Source organism: Panthera uncia, chromosome D2 (assembly GCF_023721935.1).
Source record: "Panthera uncia isolate 11264 chromosome D2, Puncia_PCG_1.0, whole genome shotgun sequence".
Taxonomy (NCBI): domain Eukaryota; kingdom Metazoa; phylum Chordata; class Mammalia; order Carnivora; family Felidae; genus Panthera; species Panthera uncia.
In genome coordinates this window covers 51169688-51196513 of record NC_064818.1, presented here as the reverse complement: position 1 = coordinate 51196513, position 26826 = coordinate 51169688, and the positions used below count along the sequence as shown (strand labels likewise).

The window sequence follows — 26826 nt, the reverse complement described above, 5'->3', positions numbered from 1 at the left end:
TCTGATAACTGTTTTGATTTTATTTTCTTTTATTTATTTATTTATTTATTTATTTCTGAGACAGGGACAGAGCATGAGTGGCGGAGGGGCAGAGACAGAGGGAGACACAGAATCAGAAGCAGGCTCCAGGCTCTGAGCTGTCAGCACAGAGCCCAACGCGGGGAGGGGCTCGAACTCACAAACCATGAGATCATGACCCGAGCTGAAGTCAGTCGCTCAACTGACTGAGCCACCCAGGCGCCCCAGTTTTGATTTTGTTTTCTAAAATTTGGAGCCTAAATAAAGAAAAAAAAATAAAACTTTCAAGATATGTTTTATACCTAAAACTGTCTTTGAGATTTCCCAGAGCAACTCTGTAAGAGCATAGTTAGTTGTTTACTTTCAACTTACAAAAAGATATGCTAGAAATAATTAGGTTTGTTGTACTACTGTAGTAAAACTTGCACTGGAAAAGTCAAATTAGAAGAGATGCTCAGCCTTCCTACATTAAATTTGTATAGGTAAAAAGTGTCATAATACAAACATTTCTGAAATTGTGCTCTTTATGGGAAGTCCCTAAAGATTTGTCAATTTGCTAGCTGTGATTATGTTTCCACTAGCCAAAAATGTTTAAAATAGTAATGCACTGTACATTACAGAAAATTTCACCATTCCAATATTAGTTATAGTAATAAGTTAAACATAACCATTAAGTCTAACATGGATAGTTTTTGTTTTACTCTGATGCTTGCCTAAATTACCTCTGCTAAAAGCTGTAAGTCAGAGTTTGCGTCTTCAATAATGAAGGACAGTATTATAGCCTCATGTCAAATTACTGATATTCCATAAAATACACTTTTTTTAAGTTAAACACAGAATAACTATATGACCCAGCAATGCCATTCTTAGGTATATACAAAAAAAAAATATTGAAACCAGTATTCAAACAAAACCTTGTACATGAATGTTCATAGCATATTCGTAACACCCAAAAGACAGAAACAATCCAAATGTTCATCAATTGATGAATGGATACACAAAATGTGGAATAGCCATACCACAAAATATTGGTCAGTCTTAAAAAAGAAAGAGGTATTGATACATGCTACAACACTGACGAATCCCCAAAACATCATGGAGTGAAAGAAGCCAAACAGAAAGTCACATATTATATGCTTCTATTTAAATGAAATATCCAGAATAAGTAAATCCACACAGAGACAAAGCAGAATAGTGGTTGCCAGGGGCTAAAAGAAGAGGAAGAATGGGGAATGACTGCTTATTCCTTCTGCAATAATGAAAGTTTTGGAATTAGACAGAGGTGATGGTTATACTTTGTTAATGTACTATAAATTCAGTACTAAATGTCACTGAATTAAACCTTTAAAAATAGCTTATTTTGTTTTGTGAAATTTACCACTATTAAAAACAAGAAGCTTCCAGAATTCACAAAGCTGTTTCCTAGTAAAACAACCATACTTAGTAAAAATTATTTAAAACAAACAAACAAACAAAAATTCTAAAGTCTCTGGAGGTTGTTCTAAGAGCATACAGCAAATGAAGAAACATTTATTCAAGAAAATCTACTAAACACTTGATAAGAACAGTAAGTCTGTGGCCCTTGAACCATGACCCACATCCTTCCTCTGTAACCCCCAGCTCAGCATGAAAGAAGCTCCATCCTGGGTGGGTGTGGCTAAGAAGGCAGGGTTTCCTCTCCCCCTAGGTTTCAGTCAAGGGTGGAAAAAAAGGACAGACATCCAGTATTTCCCATCCTCCCTCCCACCAACTTTGTGTTCCAGGTAAGTGTGGTCAAGAAGGTTGGGGGCTCCCTTCTTCTACCCAGTCTCCCTTCCTCCACTCAGCCCCCTGAAAGGGTCACAGAACGCAGCCAGGAATATTAGGCTCCTAAATGCCTCACTACAGCTCACTCACAGGACAGAGGCTCTGAGCACACCAGAATTTACTCCCATATCCAGAGTCCTGCTCTTAAAGCAAGGGTGTCTAAGAGAAGCAAGCCACTGTTCCTAACCCAGCTTTGGAGAAGTGGCTCCCACAGGGAGATACAGGAGGTAAGTGCAGACAGCTGCAAAGCTCTCCCCAAAGAAAGTGACTTTATCTAAAACAGAGTGTAGAGAAGTTCAAACATAAGGGCACTCTTGAAAACAATGGTGATTTTGGTAGCACACAATTGAAAAAGGAGGCTCACAGGTCGCCTAGTTTACCAAAGAGAACTATGGAAAGAAAAGATTGAGAGCCCTCCTGCAGTCAAAACACATCTCAGACACTGGCCTGAAAAACCTCCACTGCACTCAAACACATATTTGTACAACATGCTCATAGCAGCATTATTCATAACAGCCAAAAGATGGAACCAATACTAGTATATATTGATGAATGATAAACAAAAAATAATGTATACATGCAATGCAGTATTAGCCAGCCTTAAAAGGAAGGAAATTCTCACACATGCTACAACATGGATGAATCCTGAAGGCATTATGCTAAGTGAAACAAGTCAGTCACAAAAGGACAAATATTATATGATTCCATATATATGAAGTATCTGGAGTATTCAAATTCACAGAGACAGAAATAGAACGGTCATTGCCAGGGGCTGGTGGGAAAAGGGAATGGGGAGTTAGTGTTTTAATGAACACACTTTCAGCTGGGGAAGATGAACACATTCTGAGGATGAATGGTAGTGATGGCTACAGAATAACTGTGAATGTACTTAATGACACAGTATACTTAAAAACTGCTAAAATGGCAAATTTTATACAATGTATATTTTATCATAATTTTGAAAAACAGGGGTGCCCGGGTGGCTCAGTCAGTTGAACAGTCACCTCTGAATTTTGGCTCAGTTCATAATCTCATGGTTCATGAGATCAACCCCCGGGTCGGGCTCATGCTGACAGCCTGGAGCCTATCTGGGATTCTCTGTCTCCCTCTCTCTCTGTCCCTCCCCCCCGCCCCCACATGCTCTTGCTCCTGCTCTCTCTCTCTCTCAGTAAATAAATAAAAACTTTTTAAAAAATAATAATTTTGGAAAACAAGATACAAAAATGAAGATTAGAAAATTAGAGGATTTCACCCCCTAGAAAAATCATTAAGCCAGGAATAAATGTAAAAACTAGAGAGATAAATAAAACAGTTATACCATTTATTCCTTTGACATTTATTGAGTACAATCTGCTTAGATGGGTTCTAGCTGCTGAAGTGTGCAATAAATCCCTGTTACCTGAGGGTGCATTCATCTCCCAGCTGCTGAGGACTCCCAGCTGCACCCTCCTCTGGAGACCAACAAGTGGGAGGCACGTGGAAGTCATGCCACACAACACACACACACTCTAGAGGCAACCTGCAGCAGATGAGAAATTTGTGGAGATGAGGGAAAAGAGAAGCTCCGTGGCTCAAAGGAGAACAACTCCCTGATGTCATTCAAGCTCCAGAGCTACCCTTAGACTCAGGTGATAGTCAGTATCAAGAGTTACTACAATATATTATCTAAGCTTTCTAGTTTTCTACAACAACAAATTATGAGATAAACAAAGAAACAGGAACTGTGAGTCATACAAAGAAAAAGAAACAGGCCCCGTGAGATGGCTCAGATGTTGGATTTCACAAAGACTTCAAAGTACTATAATTCATAATAGTGAACAGAACTTTACTTAAATTAGTAAATGAAGGTATGATGACAATGTCTAATAAAAGACAATATTGATAAAGATAGGTATTATTTCAGGGGCATCTGGGTGGCTCAGTCAATGAAGCATCTGACTTTTGATTTTAGCTCAGGTCAGAATCTCATGGTTCATGAGATCAAACCCCACATCAGGCTCTGCACTGACAGCACAGAGCCTGCTTGGGATTCTCTCTCTACCTCTCTCTGCCCATCCCATGCTCTCACACGAGCACAGCTCTCTCCCTTTCAAAAATAAACATTAAAAAAAGAAATTATTTTTAAAAATGGAAATTCCAGGGGCACCTGGGTGGCCCAGTCGGTTGAGCGTCCGACTTTGGCTCAGGTCATGATCTCGCGGTTCCTGAGTTCGAGCCCTGCGTCGGGCTCTGTGCTGACAGCTCAGAGCCTGAAGCCTGCTTCAGATTCTGTGTCCCCCTCTCTCTCTGCCCCACTCCTGCTTGTGCTCTGTCTCTGTCTTTCAAAAATGAATAAACATAAAAAAAATTTTTAATGGAAATTTTGGAGTCGAAAATCAGCAATAGAAATGAAAAAGGCATTAGAGGATGTCAACATTAGATGTGAACTGGCAAAAGAAAGACTATTTGAAAACAGACTAATAGAGATTATACAATCCAAAGAACAGAGAGAAAAAAAAATGAAGAAAATGAACAGCACCTCAGACAAATGTAAATGCCATTAAGCACATCAACATATACATGATGAGGGCACCACAGTAATATTTTATGATGGTAAAAAAGTCAGAAAGAATGTTTGAAGAATATTTGATGGAATTATGACTAAAATTCCCAATATGCTAAAAAATAGTAATCTGGACATCGAAGATAACCAAGGAACTCCAAGAAGGATAACACAAAGAGATCCATACCCAAGCACATCATAGTAAAAATAATGAAAGACAAATAGAACATCTTGAAAGTAGTAAGAGAAAAACCACTTATCACATACAAGGTTATACCAATAAGGTTAACAGAAACAATGGAGGCCAAAAAACAGTGGGATGACATATTCTAAGTGCTAAAAGAAAAAACTGTCAACCAAGAGTCTAATATCCAACAAAACTGTCCTCGAAAAGTGAAGGTGAAACAAGAATGTTCCCAGATCAACAAAAACTGGGAGAATTAGTTAACAGCAGACCAGCTTATAAGAAAAACTAATGGAAGTTCTTCACAATCAAAAAAGTGAGCCCAGATGTCAATATAACCACACACACACACACACACACACACACACACACAGAGAGAGAGAGAGAGAGAGAGAGAGAGAGAGAGAGAACACTAGTAAAGCTAACTGTGTAATTATAAAAGATAGTATAAATAGCATCTCTCTTAACTGACTTAAAAAGCAATTGCAAAAAACAACATGTGCATAGTTCTATTTGTGGGCCTAACATACATAAATGTAATATATTTGACAGTAAGAGCAAAAAGGAGGTGTAGGAGCAAAGCTGTATTGGAGTAAGAAAATGACACAAGATGACATCCTACAACCCAGCAAAAAATAAAGACAATCAGAAATGGTAATTAAGGGTTAATACTGTTGTAACAAACTCTATAAATACATACTTGCTCTTCTTTCTTCTCTCAGCTTCTTTAAAAAACAGAAAGTTATATAAAATAACAATTACAACAATGTACTGTTGGGTTTGTAACATATATAGACATAAGACCTATAACAAAATAGGACAAAAAAGGGAAAGAGAAAATAGAGATATAAAGAATTAACATTTCTGTATTTCACTGGAATTAAGTTAGAATAAACCTGAAATTGATCCTGAGAACCACCACTAAGAAATAACTTTAAAAAAAAATTTTTTTTTCAACGTTTATTTATTTTTGAGACAGAGAGAGACAGAGCATGAACAGGGGAGGGGCAGAGACAGAGGGAGACACAGAATCTGAAACAGGCTGCAGGCTCTGAGTGGTCAGCACAGAGCCCGACGCGGGGCTCGAACTCACGGGCCGTGAGATCATGACCTGAGCCGAAGTCGGCCGCTTAACCGACCAAGCCACCCAGGCACCCCAAGAAATAACTTTTTAAAAGATACTGAAAAACATCATTAAATTAAAATGTTATACTGGAAAAATATTCACGTAATAAAAAAGAGTGCTGAAAAAAGGAACAATGAAGCAAAAAGGAAATGTGACATATAGAAAACAATAAGTAAAATGTCAGTAAAATAAATATAACTAGATAAATAACAACATTAAATCCATAAATGGATTAAACAAAAGGCAGAATGTTAAAATGGGTGACAAACAAGATCCAACAATATGCTATCTATAGGAGGCAATCTTTAGATTTAAGTATAAAAACAGGATGAAATTAAAAGTACAGAAAAAGACATATGATGCAAAAAGCCACCATAAAAAAGCTAGTGGCTTAACTAATATCAGACAAAATAGACTTTAAAACAAGTCTACAGATAAAGAATATTTTATGATAGTAGAAAAGTCTATCAATCAGGGATATATGACAATTATGCACATACAGCGCACACCAACAACAGGGTCCAAAACAACACAAAATAAAAGCTATCCATTATCTAACAATGGACATTCCTCTCAAGTGCACATGGAACATTCTCCAGAACAGACCATATGTTAGGCCATAAAAGAAGCCTCAATAAAATTAAAAGAACTGAAATTATTCAAAGTATGATTTCCAACCACAATGTAATGAAATTAGAAATTAATAGAAAGACACTTGAGAAATTCGCAAATATGTGGACATTAACACACTTCTAAGTAACCAATGAGTCAAAGAAGAAATCATAAAAGAAATTTTAAAAATACTTCAGGACGAAGTTAAAGCAGTGCTCAGAGGGAAATTTATAGCTGCAAAAGCCTGTATTTAAAAATGACAAAGATCTCAAATCAAGAGCCGAAGTTTCCATCAGAAGGCAGCAACAGAAAGAAAACTAACACAACACAAGCAAAAGAAAGGAAATAATAAAGATTAGAAATGAAATAATTAGAAAATAGATAAAAATCAATAAAATGAAGAGTTGTTTGGTTTTTCGAAAAGATCAACAAAACTGACAAACCTTTAGCTAGGTTGACCAAGGGAAAAAAGACAGACTCAAATTACTAAAATCCAGAATGAAAGAGGTCATTACTACTGACCTCACAGAAATAAAAAGGGTTATAAAGGGAATGCTATGAACAACCGCATACCAACAATTTGATAACCTAGAAGAAATGGACAAGTTTCTAGAGAGATACAAATCTGATTCAAAAAGACTAGAAAATCTGAACTGATTTCTACAAGAAATTGATTCAGTAATCAAAAATCTCCAAAGAAACACCATATGGCTTCACAGATACCAAATATTTAGAGAATTAACACTAATCCTTCACAAACTCTTCCAAAAAAGTGTAAGAGGAGGGACACTCCCTAACTTATTCTAGGAGACCAGCATTACTCTAATACCAAAGCCAGATAAAGACATCAAAAAGAAAACTAGACTTTTATCTCTTGCAAATATAGATGTAAAAATACTCAACAAAATTGTAACAAACCAAATCCAACAGCATAGTAAAAGGATTATACACCATGACCAAATGGGATCTATCCTAGGAATGCAAGAGAGATTCAACATTAAAAAAAAAAAAAAAAATCAATGTACTATATACCACATGAATAGAACAAAGGGGAAAAAAACCCACATGGTCATCTCAGTTCAGGGAACACTAACCAACTCACTCTCAGATACTATTCTCATACCAAAACCAGACAAAGGCATCCCCAGAAAATAATAGACCAAAACCTCTTATGAATATACATGCAAAAATCCTAAACAAAATACTAGCAAACAGAATCCAGCAACATATAAAAAGGATCATACGGTATGATCAAGTGAGATTTTTCCCACAAACACAATGATGGTTTACATCTGAAAATTAATGTGGTATACCACATAAATACAATAAAGGATTAAAAACCACACAACATCTTAATAGATGCAGAAAAAGCATCTGAAATATTGAACATTCTTTCATAATAAAAACATTCAAGAAACTAGGAATAAAATGGAACTTCTTCGACATAATAAATGGCACCGTGAAACTTCCACAGCAGCTCATGAGAGTGCCTGTTGTTCCATAACCTCACGGATACATGGTATGGTCAGTCTTTTTAATTTTAAACATTCCAATAGTGTGATTCACTGTTGTAGTTTTAATTTGCATTTCTAACGACTAATGTTGTTAACCATCTTTTCATGCACTTATTTGCCCTGTGTGTACCTTCTTTGGTGAAGTATCTAAATCTTTTACCCATTTTTTAATTGGATCATTTGCTTTCTTATCTAGGCCCAAAGACTTTTTTTATACAGTGTGGACACAACTTATTTTTTTTATTTTTTTTAATGTTTATTTATTTTTGAGAGAGAGAGAGAGACAGAGCATGAATGGGGGAGGATCAGAGAGAGAGGGAGACACAGAATCTGAAACAGGCTCCAGGCTCTGGGCTGTCAGCACAGAGCCCGACGCAGGGCTTGAACTCATGAACCGCGAGATCATGACCTGAGCCGAAGTCGGACGCTTAACCGACTGAGCCATCCAGGCGCCCCACAACTTATTTTTTTTTAATGAGATATGTGATTTTTCAGATATTTTCTACCTGCCTGTGGTTTTTCATTCCCTTAATGGTATCTTTGATATCCACATGTTCTCAATTTTGATGAAGTCCAGTGTATCAATTTTTTCTTTTATATATTATGCTTTTGGAATAGTATCTAAGAATAATCTCCTTAACCAAAGTCACAAAGATTTTTGCATACAGTTTCTAGGAGTTTTGTAGTTATGCATTTTATATTTATGATCCACTTTGAGGTACTTTTTAAATATAGTGTAGAGTATGGATCAAAGTTAATTATTTTGCATATGGATATACAATTGTTCCACCCATTATTTAAAAACACTACCGGGCCTCCTGGGTGGTTCAGTCGGTTAAGTGTCCTACTTCAGCTCAGGTCATGATCTTGTGGTTCGTGAGTTAGAGCCCCGCACCAGCTCTGCGCTGACAACTCAGAGTCTGAAGCCCACTTCAGATTCTGTGTGTGTGTGTGTGTCTCTCTCTCTCTCTCTGCCCCTTCCCCGCACCTGCTCTATCTCTATCTCTCAAAAATAAATAAATGTTAAAAAAAATTTTTTTTAAACACTACCATTTTCTGGTGGGTAAGCATCCAACTCTTGGGTCTCAGCTCAGGTCACGATCTCACTGTTTCATGAGTTTGAGCCCCTCGTCAGGCTCTGTGCTGGTAGCTGGGGGCCTGCTTGGGATTCTCTCCCTACTTCTCTCTCTCTATCCCTCCCCCCACTCCTGCTGTCTCTCAAAATAAATAAACTTTAAAAAAACTACCTTTTTTAATGAACTGCCTTTATGTCTTTGTCAAAAATTAATTTGACCACATGTATGAACCTATTTAAGGAGTCTCTTATTCAGTTTCATGGATCTATTTATCTCTTTTTTTGTGAGTATTTATTTTTGAGACAGAGGGAGAGCAGGTGCATGCCAGCAGGGGAGGGGCAGAGACAAACGGGGACAGAGGATCAGAAGCAGGCCCTACAATGACAGCAGAGAACCAGACACAGGGCTCTAACTCAGGAACCATGAGATCATGACCTGAGCTGAAGTGAGATGCTTACCTGACTGAGCCACCCAGGTGCCCCGTGAATCTATTTGTTTATCTTGATGCTAGTATCTCACTGGCTTGATTACTATAGCTTTACAATAAATCTTTTTTTTTCAACGTTTTTTATTTATTTTTGGGACAGAGAGAGACAGAGCATGAAGGGGGGAGGGGCAGAGAGAGAGGGAGACACAGAATCGGAAACAGGCTCCAGGCTCCGAGCCATCGGCCCAGAGCCTGACGCAGGGCTCGAACTCACGGACCGCGAGATCATGACCTGGCTGAAGTCGGACGCTTAACCGACTGCGCCACCCAGGCGCCCCTACAATAAATCTTAAAAACAGGTAGTGTAAGTCTTCCAGCTCCATTCATCTTTTCCCAAGTTAGACTCTTCTAGGTCCTATGCACTTCTTTTTTTTTTTTTTTTTAATGCTTATTTATTTACTTTGGGGGCGGGCAGGGGTGCAAAGAGAGAAAGGGAGAGAATCCCAAGCAAGCTCCACACTGTCTGCTAAGAGCCCAAACCAGGGCTCAAACTCACAAACTGTTAGATCATGACCTGAGCCCAAATCAAGAGTGAGACACTTAACCGACTGACCCACCCAGACGTCCCAGTCCTTTGGATTTCCATAGAACTTCTGAATCAGCTTATTGATTTCTACCAAAAAAAAAAACAAAAAAAAACAAACAAACAAACAAACAAAAAAAACCTTCTGCCGGCATTTTGATTTTGTCCAAATCTAAAGACCAATTTGGGGAAATTACCTTGATAGTTTGTCTCTTCCAAGGAATTTGTCCATTTCTTCTAAGTTGGCAAATGTATTGGCATGAAACTGTTCATAATTTTCCTTTAATATCTGTAGAATCTGCAGTGATGTTACCTCTCATTCTGATACTGGTATCAGGAATTGGTAATTCCTGATAACTGGTATCTTCTCCCTTTCTTTCTCAGAGATTTATCAACTTTACAAATCTCAAAGAAATAGGTTTTCATTTCACTGACTCTCTCAATCGTTTTTCTATTTCCCTTTTCATTGATTTCCAGTCCAATCTTTATCATCCCCTTTCTTTATCAGCTCCTTTCTTTGGCTCTTTTTGACTTCATTTGCTATTCTTTTCCTAGTTTCTTAAATTAGAAGCTGAGGCCATTGATTTGACACCATTCTTTCCCAGTGAAGACATTTAACACTACAAATCTCTAAATATTCTGTGTGCTGTACCCCACAAATTCTGATGTGTTTCCATTTTATTTAGTTCAAACACCTTCTAATCTTTTTTTTCTGGTTTCTTCTTTCACCCATGGGTTATTTAGATGTGTGTTATTCAGTGCCCAAATATTTAGGAATTTTCCCGTTTTCTATTATCGACTTCTAATTTAATTCCACTGTGGTCAAAGAGCCATATTGTAGGCCAGCTCCAATGAAAAGTCACATGCTTCTCATTTAATCATTAGGAATAAAAAGTAAATCTGGAAGGGGCACCTGGGTGGATCAGTCAGTTAAGCATTTGAATCTTGGTTTCAGCTCAGGTCATGATCTCATGGTTTTTGAGTTCGAGCCCCACTGCGGGCTCTGGGCTGACAGTGTGGAACCTGCCTGGGATTCTCTCTCCCTCCTTCTCTCTCTGCCCCTCCCTCACTCTCTCTCTCTCTAAATAAATATACAAACTTTAAAAAAAAAAAAAAAAGTAAATCAGGAAAAGGTGAGGCTGAAAAAGTCTCCCATGGAGGAAAAAAATAAAAACGGAAACAGTATCAGAAGCCAGTAGGCCAACTAAAAGATAATTGGGAAGTAACAAAAACTAATCTTAATAGTAAGCTCTCTGAACCTCAATTTTCTTATTCCTATACTTGCAAAGGGGGGTGGGTGTTTAGATGCCCAGGACATTAGAGACCTTACCTATTTGTTCACTGCTCTGTCCCTAACACCAAGCATGTGATAGGCACCTTGATGTCCAGGATTTGCTTCAAAATAATCCAGGGTGAGGGAGAGTGGATAGGGGAACAGATGGAATGACACTGGCCAGGGTTGAAATGAAGCTAGATGATGGCTTCATGGTGGTTCATTATACTATTTTACTTTGTATCTTTCCAAAAAAAGGGTTTTTTAGAAATTTAATATTAGCACTTATTGGAACCTAGAGAAAAATCAGTAATAGCTTAAACACTGTTCAGGAGAAACGACTGCTAGCTGTGCCTTCTGAGTGTATGTAGAGTGTGCTTGAAATGAGATGACAAGTGTGTGTATATATATATATATACAGGGTAAGTATGAGTCACTGGAGTTGACCAAAGAAACAGCATAGGTTTCAACAAACGGACACAATTGCCCAGCAAAAGAGAACAGAATAACAGTGTGAATACATATATTCTTTTTGTGTTACAAAAGTCTCAATATATTTCAAAGTTTTCTTCTAAGTTAATTTCCTCTCTTTTCAAAGATAATGCCTACCATTTTTTCCCAGCAGGAAGTCTCTCCTTCATAACCCATACTATTTTTAAAAATTGGCTGTTCTGATAACTATACCACATACTGTACTCTTTCAGTTTCACCACGCAGTAAGGAAAACAAAGCTTCCTTTTAATCTATGACTTCTACTTTCATCACCAAACGTACAGAGTTTTATGAAAAGAAAAACTATGTTGGAAAATTAAGGAAATGCACTAATTATGCTTATCGGAGCATAGCAGGAACTTCATGTGACCAAAAAAAACATTCATCAGGTGCCTACCACATGCTTGGTGTTAGGGGCACAGCAGTGAACAAATAGGCAAGGTCTCTAACGTCCTGGGCATCTCAACACCCACCCCCTCCCCAAGTACAGGAGTAAGAAAATTGGGGTTTAGAGAGCTTAAATGATTTTTGCCCACGACTGCACACTTCTCCAGTAGTAGGACTAGGGCAAAACACTCCAGACTTTCAGGGCAAGGTTAATTTACATTATAATTTGATATGGCTTCACTTGATACTACATCCAAGTCCACAAAACATACAATGCTTCATTTCGAGGAAGTGTATCCTGAAGAAAATACCGTTAAAGCACAATCACGCCTAAGTACCCTAAGTGAATAATAATTTCATTATTATCCTTACGAGTTGAAACCTTATATTTAAAAGGCACTTATTCTTTTTTTTTAAGTTTACTTATTTACACATTTTTAAGTAATCTACACCCAAGGGAGGGCTCGAACTCACGACACCTAGATCAAGAAGAGTCGCGTGCTCTTCCGACTGAGCCAATCAGGCTTCTCTAAAAGGCACTTATTCTCGATGAGAATGCCTAACCTAGTCTAGTGGATCACAACAGTGCCCGGCTGATATTCTATTATTATATTAGGGCAGCCAAGTATTCAGTCTGGAATATTCATTATCTAGTACTATTTTTAAAGGGTGCCTCTTTTTAAAAAATAAATGGGAAAGTTAATGCAAAATTAATGAAACGTTCGTAAATAGTTAAAAGCTTCCCTAACTCCAGAAAGCGTGCCGGGCGAGCGCTCCTTAACACTAGCGCGCTCCTGAGCATCAGCTCCTCCCCGCTAGCTCACGCTCCTTTCTCGCCCACGCTCCGCTCACTCCCACTCCCGCCGCGCTGAGGGATAATGGTGCCGGCGTCTCCCGCCCAATTTCAATTCTCCCACGCTCGCCGCAGCCCCTGGCGCCTGGGTTTCCACCTGCGCGCGCCTCCGCGCCTCAGTCACGCCGGCTGCTGGCAGTTAACCTTCGCCCCAGCACAGCCGCCTGCAGCCCCGCCGGGAGCCCGGGAGGCCCAAGGCGCGTCCTCCAGACCCCAGGCCAGGGCCGGGCGGCGCCGCGGATCCCGCGGTCAGAGGCGCCGCGGTGGCCACACCCACCGGCTGAGTGATGACAGCTCCTGCAGCTGAGGCGGGCCTGGCCGACAGGTGCAGCCGTCCGTTCGGCCCCTCCCCGCACGGCCCGGGCCCAGGTCTCGGCCCGCCGCCCTGGAGCGCCCCCGCCCGCCTCTGCGCGCACCACCTGTCGGGACGCCCCGCGCGCGGCCGGTGGCTGACGCCCCGCCCGGCTCCTCATGAGCCGCCAGCAGCGGCAGCGCGAGGTCCTGGGGGAATGAGAGCTTTACCGAAGGGTGGGCCCCACGCAGGCGGTGTCGGTGCTCTCGATCTCCTGCAAGATCCGCTCGTGCTCCGGGACGGTGCCCAGACCCTCGCCATTCTCCGCCATCTTGGCTGGAAGCTGAGGAGCCGGTGAGGCGCGGCGCCGCGCAGACGGCGGGGGCGAGCACCCTGAGGCGCGCGCGCAAGGGGGTGGGGAAGGGGGCGTGGCGAGCGGGGAGATGGCGCGGGGGCGCGCGGAGTGCGTGGGAGGCAGCACGCGGGCACGCGACCGACTCCCGGGCTCAGCGCCAGCACCTGTCCGAGCGCAAGGTGCTGCCCGCCCAGGCGAGGAGTGAAGACGCGTCGCCTTCCGCTCTCCCCAGCTACTTGCCCCTAGTTGCTATCTAGTGACAGACCTGGCTTTCCCGTACATTCTTGTATTCTGTGTGCCACACCCTCTGCTACGCGCTGGAAATACCTGAATAATGAAGCAGATCGACCGTGAAATAACCACCCTCGATCTGTAATAAAAACCACGGGAACATTTAACGAGGAGACCTGATGTACTCTGTGTGGTGGAGAGTCAGAAAAGAAAATGTGCACTCAATAAAAATTGTGTGTGGGAGTAAGATTTATTTTAGGAATGTGCCAAGAAAATCCCATGACTACTGTTCTGGGTGCGTTCACATATCTGCCTGCGGGAAGTTCACGGTGGCCAGTCTTGACCCTTTATGGCAAGGATACAAGAAAGGCTCAGAGCAACGTGTGACTTCATGCCTAGGCCCTTCAAATCCTTGAACCCAAGTGCCTTCCAGTTGCTGTAGCTAGGATGAGGAGGGGTGGAAACTCTTGAGAGGAGCAGGCATCAGAGAGATGGGAAAGAGGCGGCGTGGCTTCGCAAAGTACTAATGTAGGAGAGTCCTGCATAATGACTTGTTGTGGGACTCTGAGTAAACCAGTTTGTCATGACCGAAGCAGCGACTGAGAAAGATAATCAAGGAATGCAAACCTAGCCCCAAGGGACAACTATTTTCCAGTCCCCATTAATCCAAGTCTCTGAACTCCCCCCCCCCGCCCTTTCCTTACATTTATTTATTTTTGAGAGACAGAGCATGAGCGGGGGAGGGGCAGAGAGAGGAGACACAGAATCGAAGGAAGCTCGAGGCTCCCAGCACGGAGCCTGATGCAGTCCTCCAACTCACAAACTGAGATCATGACCTGAGCAGAAGTCGTGGCTCAACCAGCTGAGCCACTCAGGCGCCCCACTGAACTTCCCTTTGAGTGAACCATGCTCTTTCCTATCCAGCTGTGTAACTCACTCCCTTCAGTGAGTTTTTACTAGAAGCTTACCTCCATCCTCCTTCCCACAAAATTCCTGGGAGGTGGTATTGCATGGGCTCTGAACACAGGGGTCCTCAATTTAATTCCCTGCTCCTTCACTTCACAGCTGGGTGACACTGAGCAGGAACCTAGTTATCTTTTTCAGTTTCTGCATCTGTAAGTGACCACAACTGTAGGGTCTACCTCATCTCACTGTCTCATATTAGTTTTCTTTTTTTTTTTTTTATTTTTTTTTTTAACGTTTATTTATTTTTGAGACAGAGAGAGACAGAGCATGAACGCGGGAGGGCCAGAGAGAGAGGGAGACACAGAATCGGAAGCAGGCTCCAGGCCCTGAGCCATCAACCCAGAGCCCGACGCGGGGCTCGAACTCACGGACCGCAAGATCGTGACCTGAGCTGAAGTGGGACGCTTAACCGACTGAGCCACCCAGGCGCCCCTCAGATTAGTTTTCTAATGGTGCTGTAACAAATTACCACAAACTTAGTAGCTTAAAACATTCAGATATATTATCTTACAGTTCTATAGGTTAGAAGTCCAACAGGGGTCTCACTGGGCTAAATTCAAGGTGTCACCATGACTGGTTCCTTTCCGGAGAATTCATTTCCGTACCTTTATCAGCTTATAGAGGCCACCCAGAATTCTTAACTCATGACCCCCTTCCTCATTCTTTAAAGCCAGCAACACCGCATCTCTCTGACCATTCTCACATCTCTCTCTGACTCTGACATAGGCCATCAAAAATTCACTGCTCTTAATGACCCCTGTGATTAGTTTGGACCCAACCATATAAGTCTGGATAATCTTCTATCTTAAGGTCTTAACCTTAATCACATTTGCAACAACCCCTTTTGTCAAGTACAACATATTTACAGGTTCCAGGGATGAGGATGTGAACCTTTTGGGGGAGCCATTATTTTGCCTGCCACATACAGTAAGTTCCCTATAAACATTACTATCATACATAAATGCTCTCTTTTCCATTAATCTGAAATTTCTGTCCTTCCCGAAAAGCAACTCAAATGTATCTCCTTCATAAAGATTCCCCTATCTCATCACAACCTTCTCTGCTAACTCTAGATTCAATTTAGCACACACTTGTCCACTACCAACTGTTTTACTAGTGTGCACTTGTTTTGATTAGTTCCTTTTCATACATCTGTGAGTTTTGTTTGTTTTTGTACACTTGGTCCCCAAGGTATCAACATGTGACTGATCTGAGTACACACTGGCTTAGAAGATCAAGGAAGCTCTGCTACATCCAACTGCCCATTCTGCCAAGAAACCCCATCAGAAGCCTATTTCCACTGTCTCAATGGTACAGAAGAATCCAGATCTTCTCTGGGAAATCACACTTTCTCAAGATGTAACAATAAGCCAAAGGAAAAAAAAAGTCTTCCTGAGGCCACCAGCACTGTCACACTATGTTAAAGACCTGACGTTCAGAGATGACTTTTTTTTTTAATTTTGCAATTTTGTATAGTTCCCCCTTGGAGTTCTGCATGTGGCTGAGAGAAAGGGGTTTTGAAACCAGACAATGCTGAAGATCAGAAGCCACTGGAAAGAATTCAGGATGAGTTAGAAAGGAGCATTCCAAACAGTTCTGAGCATAAGGCAAGAATTTGATTAATCTGTGATTGGTAACAATTTGGAATTATATATATGAATTTTATATAATTTATATAATTATATATATGGAATTTTATATACTTATATATATAAGTATATAAAAAAGTTTATATACTGGCATTAAATACAGCATTTTATATAGTTGTATTCAGTTGTCTTAATAGAAATCTCTAGTATTAACAGAAAATGTGTACCTCAAATTCCATGATGCCCACTTTTATCAAGAGCCTCAATGCAAGAAACAATATTTATGGACTTTTGTCAGAGGATATAAACTTCATCCATTCCTCTGGTTACTTAAAATTTTATCTGTGAGTCAAGCCAAGTCCCTGTACCTAGACCCCACTGTTTGGGCCCTTCATGCCATTGTTTTTATTGAGTTCTAAAAAACTGAATCTTTTTCTTAGCTGACTGTGTCTCCAAGTATCAACAACCACCATCTGGTGTTAGTACATCTGAATTTCAGGTTCAGCTCTTGAGAAGGGAAAATAAACCTTTTGAAAATTGAACCTGAGACCAAAACATATGAAATGAAGACAACATTTGTATCTTCCTACAAAGAGAATGGAAAGCCATTTCTCCCTGCAGGAAATGGCAGACTCTCTTAGCTCAGTCAATGTGCAGAATTCATTGTTCTGAAGAGTAAAGCAAGGTGAAGAGAGCAGGGCAAGTGGTATAGGCCACCCTCTTATTTGGCAGCTGTCTCCTAATGGAGCGTTCCTTTCCTGAGCATTCATTAGCCAAGACTTTTTCCCCTTCTCTTCACCAATCCTGACACCATCTACCCAGACCCAGACCCTGTTCTGGGAAGCCAGTCCTGCTTTGCTACTCCTCACTCCAGGCCTATTTCAACACCTGCCCATAGAGATTACTGCAACATAAGCAGCGGCATCTTCCCCTCAAGTCAAGTCAAGACAGAAGGAAGTCCATATTACCACTTCTCCTTCCGAAGCAGCTTTTGCTGGTTCCCTTTATGACTGCTGACATTTCCGTTAGCACCTGAAATTTTTTGGTAAGAACTTAAAGCTAAATGTTCTAAATAACTATGTAAATTCAAATTTTAGACATAGATATAACAAATGTATAAATGTGCAAAAAAAAAGCCTATTATAATTCTATTCTAAGTGATACATTTCTAAAAGACCAAAATAAAAACCATAGTAGCTATATATTGAGCACTGTTCGCTAAGCCCATTATATCATCTAATTTAATCTTTACTAACTTAATGAGTAATTTAACTGGGTATTTAATTAGTACTAATTTTATGGAAATCTAATTTAATCCTATGGGGTACTTTCCACTATCTCCACTATCTCCAGTTCCTTAATATGAGGAAACAGACTTATAGAAATTAAGTCACTGGTCCAAGGCCACACAGCTAGTAAGCTGAAGAAGGTGGAGCTGTTAACCAGTTCCTGTTTCTCCCACTAATAAAAAAAAGTCAGTCAAGAAGCCTGTTCCAATATTGTTTTACCCATGGGATAGATGATTTACCCAGTCTGGTCTGAGGAGGTTGGAGGCACACACAGACAGATTGGGTTATTTTTCAGTCAGTGGATATTAACTTCCAGAGATCCACTCAAAATCTCTCTTCAGAACTCCTAGGAAGGAAAAGGTAAACTAGGAAGACTGGCAGGACAGGAGATGCACTCTGTGTCCAGTAGGAAACTAACCAGCAAAGGCTAGGGATTTAACCTGTAAATAAACTTTTAGTCATTAATGACTTAGACTTTGAGCCACTTGTCTGCAGACTCATAACCAATCTTCCAAAGCCCCTCTTTCTGAGGAAAGAGGCTGTAGAATGCAGCTGCCTTGGTCTGGCATTTAACTACTTGGGTTCAAATTCCAACTCATCTTTTACTAGATGTTGGGCCTCCAGACAGCCAGTGAACTTGCCTAAGCCTCAGTTTCTTCAAGTGTGAATTAGGGAAAATAACAGCTCCTAGCTCACCAAGTTGTGTGGGAATTAAAGAAGATAATACATGCATAATGTTTAGCCCAGGGTTCGGTCAACCTTAGCATTAGAGACCAGAACTATCAGACATTTTTTTAATGCTTATTTATTTTCGAGAGAGAGAGAGAGAGAGAGGAGAGAGAGCTAGTGACGGAGGGGAAGAAAGAGAAGGAAAGAGGATCCAAAGCGGGCTTTGTGATGACAACAGAGAGCCCAATGCAGGGCTCAAACTCACCAGCCAAGAGATCATGACCTGAGCCAAAGTCAGAGGCTTAACCAACTGAGCCACCCAGGTGCCCCCAGACATTTATTTTTAAACCAGGAAGCCCAGAATTTAGCTTCCTCTTTGATAAAATACATATAAAAACCAGACATATAAATGTTCTTTTTTTTTTTAATCTTTATTTTTGGGAGAGTGAGAGAGAGACAGACTGAGAGCAGGGGAGGAAGAGAGAGAGAGGGAGACACAGAATCCGAAGCAAGCTCCAGGCTCTGAGCTGTCAGCACAGAGCCTGATGTGGGGCTCGAACCCACAAAACCATGAGATCATGACCTGAGCCAAAGTCAGACACTTAGCCTACTGAGCCACCCAGGCGCCCCTCAATGTTCTTTTTTCTAATCATTAACAAAATATCCTAGTTTTATATCAGGGCTTTCTGAACCTGAACTTCATTTTTCAAATGCTTGATGGATAGAAACTGCCTGAACTTTGTTTCCTGTCGTAGGGGAGGAAACAGGACCATGTCCTTGGGTAAGACTCGTGGTTCCAGATCGACTTCAGTGAGCCCTCCAAATCTCTAAGTCAAGTGCCTCTTTGCTGTCCGGGGAGGCTTTGCTCATCCTTTGAAGTACATATTGTGATGGTAAACAAATTGCTGAGTCTGCCTCCACTTCCAAGCACAGGCACAATTCTGTATTGTTGACCGTCCAGCCCAGTGAATAGTTGTTAAATGAATGAATCACATGCAGATACTTCCGGTGTTAAGCTTAGTGTTGTGAAACCATGTTTCATGAGGTAGGTACACCTCTACAGAAAGATTCCCCTCTGCATTCCTGGGAACCCTAGAGTTGACTCCCTGATCTTCATCTTCTCAAGGCTGTGCTAGTATCATTCCAATGCTTCTTAGGGAGTGTAAGAGCCGTCATTACATAATTGTAGAACTGTATCGAGGTAAGTAGAGGCAGTTCTTTATACTTTGGCTCTAATAACGTACCCCTTATTGGTGCCTTTTAGCTGCTCTTTGGGGTTGTCTTGACAGCTGCAGTCCTTCAACTTCTGTCTTGTTGGCGCAGCGGCCTCCAGTGGCCACATTCTGTAAGTGCAAGAAGATGTGAATTGAGTCCAGCCAGGCCCCAGAGGATTCCTGCTGCAAAATCAGGTCCAGGAATCCGTTGTTCCATAAAGATCTGGATCCCGTGGTGGAGAACAATAGAAGGAAATTTGAAATTGGAGCCAAATAAAGTCAGTTTTTCTGAAATATGGGCCAGTCCTCAGAGAAGCTCAAAAGTAATTAGCCCCAGGTTCTGTTCATTCAACAACTGTTTTTACTGAATGCTTTCTGAGCGCCAGGATCTGTGCTAGGCTCTTAGGGCTGCTCTGTAGTTATGTGACATGTGCAGTTGTTCTTGGATTAATGCTCTGCCATCACCATCTTGTAATTCTTAATAATTTTTGAACAAAGGGGCCTTTTTTAAAATTTTACATTGGGTCTGGCAAATGATGTCACTAGTCCTCCTTTCAGACCAATGTCCTGAAAGCTCCATTAGCTTGCTCATCCCAAAGCTAAACATTTTTGAGTCCATAATCAGGCAACTAAAGAACAATATTATTTTCTCTGAGTTCCATTCTAGCTTTTCCTTCCTCTTCCCTCCAACCTCCAGCTTATAACATCAACTGTTTTCTCTTCTCTTTCCTTCCATCTCCTCACTGTTGGTTTTGCTATTCATCATCCTGTTCCATGCATTCTCTATTCCTCACTCTTGTCCCACTTAGCTTTTCTTTATTCCTTTTGCCCTTTCTCCCTCTCCTCTCACTTGTCCTATTGTTCTTCTGTTGGCAAAATGGATTTGGAAATGTAACAAATGTCATGTAATGAAATAGTACTAATGATGACGATGACAGCTGACATTTACGCCTTGGCCGTTCTCTGCAAAATAGCATCCCTGGACCTCCCTATGCCTCACCCTGTTTTGTTATTCATCAGAGCACTTTAATACCACTTTTTTAAAATATAAAACTATTGATTGACCACTGTTTACCAGTATTTACAATAAATTAAACATTATAAGGCCGGATAACATTCCAGCTACAAAGTTATTGTTTCTCCTGGTTTCAGCTGAACCAGTAACTCAAATACAGAGACGATTGAGCCTCCGTGTAAGGAATGAGTTGAGATAAAGAAAACACATGAAGAAGTTAGATTACAGAGGTTTGTCCCCCCATTTATTCCAGCAGGTGCTAAACTGCCAACATCTCTAACCACGTGATTGTGATTAGGCTTCCATGAATGAAGTCTTGAACATTCCATGAATCATGACCTTTTGGTCCATATAGCACCGGGATTTCAATTTTTTGTTTTTTTTTTTTTCTTTTTTTTTTTTTTTTTTGTTTTTTTTTTTAATTTTTGGGACAGAGAGAGACAGAGCATGAACGGGGGAGGGGCAGAGAGAGAGGGAGACACAGAATCGGAAACAGGCTCCAGGCTCCGAGCCATCAGCCCAGAGCCTGACGCGGGGCTCGAACTCACGGACCGCGAGATCGTGACCTGGCTGAAGTCGGACGCTTAACCGACTGCGCCACCCAGGCGCCCCTCAATTTTTTGAAAAGGAATGGTTCACTAGAAGGAAACTCTAGATGTCCATTTAACTAAGTTTTGCTTACCTAACTAAAACACACCAGGACTTGTCTAGTTTTCTCATTTGGGTGGGGAGGTTGTTGATAGTGACGAAATTTTCCTTTCAGGGATCTTGCAAATAAACTTGTATTTATATGACTGTAGATATGGATATGGATGCTAATATAGCTGTTTTTACATTGTCCAATTTAAATTGTTTACATTATGTTTAAATTGTCCAATTAAAAAATTTGAAAGGTTAAGGCGTCAGGAAAAATTCCAATTTAAGTGATTTATTTCTTAGGTTGCTGAAAATGATGGCATCCCAGAAACGTGGTCTTATCCATAGTTACAAAATGCTGTTTTTGTTTGGGTGAATGTTAAAAAAAAAGAAAGAAAGCCATTTAAAAGTGTATTTTAAGTACACACACACATACAAAAAAACAAAAAAAAAAACCCAGAATGGTCCTTAGGCATATAGGAGTTAAACACAAATTCTGACCAAGTAACAACTATGAAGACAACCCCCAACATTTAGAACAGGTGTTCTCTAATGCTGGAGAATAATACGCCATGATCTCAAATATTCTTTTCTGATATAGGAAGCAACTACAGAAAGCTTTTATTTGTTCAAAGTAACCAATGCTAGAGAGGCAAAGAACCCCAACACCCCCCCAATCCTACTTCAAAATGAACATAGCAAAATTGATTTTCATTAGAATGTTATTTCTTCACACTAATAAATCAAAAAACCAAGACCCAGATGCCATATATATACCAACACAAACAATTACTGAGCTGCATCTCCTGGACTCGAGCCAAGTTAGTCTCTCTGCATAAAAAGCAAGTACAATTTGAGGACATTTCATATTTTCCTCTTTTGCCAGCACCAGCTCTGCCTCTTCTGAATCTTTCCATTTCATGAGAAACATGAATTCCCCACTGCTGTCTGTGGCACCAATTTTTCATTCAGGATCAAGCCCTCTGGCAAAGCCTCTTGGTTCAGCAGCAGAATCTCTTTTCTTCTTTGACTTGCTATCATCAGAGTCGCTGTCAGGTAAAGATTTTCTATTTATACCATCTTTTTCTTTACTTGTTTTTTGAGAATTAAGAAATACTGCATCTGGGGTGCCTGGGTGGCTCCGTCGAGTAAGCGTCCAACTCCTGATTTCGGCTCAGGTCATGATCTCCCAGTTCATGGGATCAAGCCCCACATGGAGCTCTGCACTGACAGCACAGAGCCTGTTGGGGATTCTCTCTCTCCCTCTCTCTCTGCCCCTCCCCTGCTCGCTCGCTCTCGCTCTCAAAATACATAAACACTTTTTAAAATTTATTTTTAAAAAAGAAATGCTTCAGTTAACTGTGGCCAGTCTAAGTTTCTTCAGGTTCCCAAGTGTTGTCAGCATCTGTAAATCCCTTCCACTTCAGGAAATACTCTACCTTCGATTCACTACACGTTGGTCCAGTACTTTTTCCACCACAAATTCTTCAGGCTCTGCCTCTTCCACTTTTTTTGCTCTTTCTATTCTGTTTCTTCCCCAGTTTTTGCAATATAGTTTTATTGGAGACCCTTTTTCTTTATGGCAGACTTGCAGAGCCTCCGAGCTGCTCTGGGTCCGGGGTCTTCTGTGTCTCCAGCCTGAGTTGCCTCAAGCTCCAGCCACATCTGAGGGGGTGGCCCTGGGGAGCGGTGCCAATACTACTTTTTTATTTGCTTATTTCTAGCTTCCTTCACTAAAATACAAGGTCCCTGTGAGCAGGAATGTCCAGGTCTTCATCTTGCTATATCAATAGCAAGACCACTGACCATCCTAGACCATTGCCTGCTGCGTTGTAGACACTCCATAAACATGTATTTACTGAGTGAATGAACAAATAACTGAGTGTGCTTTACTATGTAGGAGGCATTACATTAAATGCATTTCATGCCTGGGGCACCTGGGTGGCTCAGGGGGTTAAGCAGCCTACTCTTTTTTTAATTTTTTTTTATGTTTTTATTTTATTTTTGAGAGAGAGAGAGAGACAGAGTGTGAGTGGGGAAAGGGCAGAGAGAGAGAGGGAGACACAGAATCCAAAGCAGGCTCCAGGCTTTGAGCTGTCAGCACAGAGCCTGATGCAAGGCTCGAACTCACGAAGAGTGAGATCATGACCTGAGCCAAAGTTGGCCGCTTAACCCACTGAGCCACCCAGGCTCCCTGAAAGCAGCCTTCTCTTGATTTTGGCTCAGGTCATGATCTCATAGTTCCTGAGATCGAGTCCTGTGTGGATGTCAGCCCAGAGCCTGCTTGAGATTCTCTCTCCCTCCCTCTGCCCTTCCCCAGCTCACAGGTGTGTGTGTGTGTGTGTGTGTGTGTGCATCCCCGCCCTCAAAACAAATAAACTTTAAATACATATATACACACATACATACATACATACGTACATTTCATGCCTAATTCATGTAATCATTTCAGTTAGCTCTCTTAGTAATTATAGACGCAAAATTCGAACCTACATCCTTCTGGCTCCAGAGCCCATTCACTTCACCAGTAGATAAACAAACTGTTCCCCTGGTTAGAATACTTGGTTCCCAAGTATAAAATGTTTTTTAGCTTTTCTCTTGTGTTGCACTGAAGATAAAATAGCTAATGCTATCATTTAAATGTTCAGCAGAAATTTGGCAACTACACAGCCCACAGTCATCGGGGACCCCAGGCTTTCCTGAGATGCTGCAGACACAGCAGGCCTCAGTCACAATTAGGCCCACATTTATTTCTGGACAGTTTCTCTGGACTCCATGTTTTATCCACAACATGTAGCATATTATGTCACTCTCATCAGAAATTAAATGTGGTGATGATATTACATTAGTATGAAATATAAGCATTAGCAAATATAGTTTTGAAAAGAGGATACCTCTCTCCTCTGGATGTTATACAACCAAAATAAAATTTACATTACTCAGTATTTATTTCCCACTTGCTCAGAATTTCAATATGTTGTGAATGCTTGTTTACTTCAACATTCTATACACGTATTAAATTATACTGGCATATGCATCCCAGGTATAAATTAGACATAATAATAATAGCTAATATTTATTGAGCATTTACAGTGTACTAGGCAGGCCTTGTGCTAAGCACTCTGTATATATTAACCATTTGAGATGGGTTATATTATAAGAGTTTGAGATGGGTTATATTTTTAGAGTTTCAGACACTAAGGGCAAAATCAAACATCTAATAAAACCTGCACCTTTGATGTTAATCATTATACTTAAGGGGATAAGATTTAATAGAAATATCACATTTCTGAAGATATAAACAGCAAGAGCATTGCAGAATGTCTACAGCTGATTTAACAAGTTATATATTTTTTAATCACCCCAAGATTTTATTGTGTATACGGTTTATACTATTAGGTGGATTTTTTAAAAAATGTTTTCTGTCCCTTCCTAAAAGCATGTTATCTTCATTCCTAAAAACATTAAAGTCAAAGAAATAACAATATCCTGTTTGCTCTTAAGCTGGTAAAACTTCATGGTCAGCTTTTGGAAAAGAGCCCGAGAGAGTCTGTGAATACAAGTGTAAAACAATTATGTTATCATAAAACAATTACAAAAATCTCTTCTGGTACGTCATCTTGTACAATTCCCTTTTCCTCCTATTTTTCCCAGACCTCTGTAAGGCCATTCTTTGGATATGTCCCCTTTCTCTACTTCCTACTAACTTTGCAGTGCCCTCAACCTGCCCTTATCTTCTCTCAGATCCAGCTACAGCAGTAAGACATGCTGTGATGTGTGAACCCTGTGACTTCAGGACCTGTCCTAAGAGGCTAACAACATACCTGCAGAACCCCGAGAGGCATAATGAGCCCAGGCAACATCCAAGTTGGAGTCAGGACCCATGGGGTGGGCCAGGTCTAATGGGCAAATCTGGCAGCAGGAAGTCATAGTGTGAATGCAGTAAATGTTATGAACACTGCCACTGCCCCATCCTAAGTACATAGTGGCCATCACTAATTTATCAGAATCATCCCCAAAGTAAGATTCAGGCAGCTGCTACTGATGCATTGGAACTGATTTGCTGCTTGAGACCTACTGACCATCCTTGTTAAAGGACGTTGGTGATGCTGAATAAGACTAGTCCTAGTGGTTTCTGGGAGCGTGGCTCCAGACAGCCCTGAAGCCTACCAGGGACAAGCACGCCTCCCAGATGGAAGAGCTAGCAAGGAGCTGGAGATATCTAGACCCAATGGAGGGACTGGAGTGAAAGTCAGAAAATCTGAAGACAGGAGCCCCTGGGTGGCTCAGTCGGTTGAGCGTCCGACTTCGGCTCAGGTCATGATATCACACTTCATAAGCTCAAGCCCCACATGGGGCTCTGTACTGACAGCTCGGAGTCTGGAGCCTGCTTTGAGTTCTGCTCTCTCTCTCTCTCTCTCTCTCTCTCTGCTCCTCCCCCACTCATGCTCTCTCTCTCAAAAATGAATAAATATTTTAAAATTTGGGGGGAAAAAAGGAAAGAAAATCTGAAAAGAATGAGAAAATCCAGTGGAAATTGGCATACAGTGGTAACATGGTGAAAACAGTTGTGCCCAGGACAAAAGGGTTAAGGCAGCAAAACTAATTCCAGATCCCCACCTGCTGGTGAGTTTCAGCCTACCAGCAATCTGAATACCCAAAGCCAAGCAGGAGACCTTTCCTGACATTTCTTCCTTTTCTCCTAAATTCATTCACCATCTGTATGGCTAATCTCAAATTCTACTTTTCTACCCTGGAATTTTATTCCCCAAATTCCACTGTTGTAGCTACCTGTGATGTCTTTAATGAATATTTCACCGACAACACAAACCATGGAAACACATAAGGTCTCAGCTCTCCCCTGAAACTCTCTCTCCTTTAAACTCAATAGTCTAGGCAGTTGTGCCATTTTACATAAAGAATGAAAACAAACGCAGGACCTCAGAATCATCTGATTCTTGTCCACTTTTCCACACATACAAAAAAGGAGGGCCAAAGGAACAGACCCAAGGTCCCATTGGGGGAGTCAGGCAGAGACAGGCTGGACTTTCTGAGAGAAGCCTGCTGTGGGAGCAGCCAAGTCTGAGGTCAGGAAGAGGAGGAATGCAGCTGGGCAAGGAGAAGAGACTGTGGACCACTGACAGTCCCCAACAGCAATTCCCCACAGCCCCTCGGGGAGAGGAGACCCATTCTCTCACATGATGTGTGGGGCTGAGTGCTAGGAAGCTTGCACACCCTGTGAAAGGAGAGCTGTTGAGTCTCCCTTCAATGACATGACCAGAAACCATCTCTGAGCCCTGAGTCACTGAGCTCTCGGGGCTCACCTTGTCAGAGAAGGAAGTCCCACCTGGCTCTGATCTGAACACTGACCGTAAGCAGGGCACCTCAGACTCCCTACCTGGAAAACAAAATGGGCAGGGGGAGGGAGCTCACAGAGGCTAAGCTTTTATGACAGAAAATGTTTGTTGAAGCAGTGCCTTGCATCTCTGACAAGGAAAAATGAACAGGAGAACTATTAGAACTTCTCTGTCTCTCTGTCTCTCTGTCTCTCTGTCTCTCTCTCTCTCACTCTCAATTCCCAGATGCGAGGCTTTCCTTGAGAATGTTTCTCTCCTGTGTGGTCAGCCCCATCCTCTCACTGTCCTACCCTTCCCTCACTGTCCCCTCCAGCCACCCC

The 26826-nt window shown here is 41.2% G+C and overlaps 1 protein-coding gene across 8 annotated transcripts in view; it reads right to left on the bottom strand.

Moving 5' to 3' along the window:
* The window catches only part of EXOC6 (exocyst complex component 6), a 302754-nt gene that overhangs the window by 197335 nt on the left and 78593 nt on the right, over positions 1 to 26826 (bottom strand). For 3 of the 8 annotated variants that reach the window (XR_007460940.1, XM_049646386.1, XM_049646390.1), the window contains exon 1: positions 3224 to 10001. The exons of 2 other annotated variants lie outside the window; for them this stretch is intronic. Coding sequence is in view for 4 of the 6 variants with exons in the window: in XM_049646386.1 (XP_049502343.1) it covers positions 3224 to 3423 (200 nt within the window). In the remaining 2 variants the exon portion in view is untranslated. 3 more of the 8 variants (XM_049646387.1, XM_049646391.1, XM_049646389.1) reach the window with 3 other exon arrangements.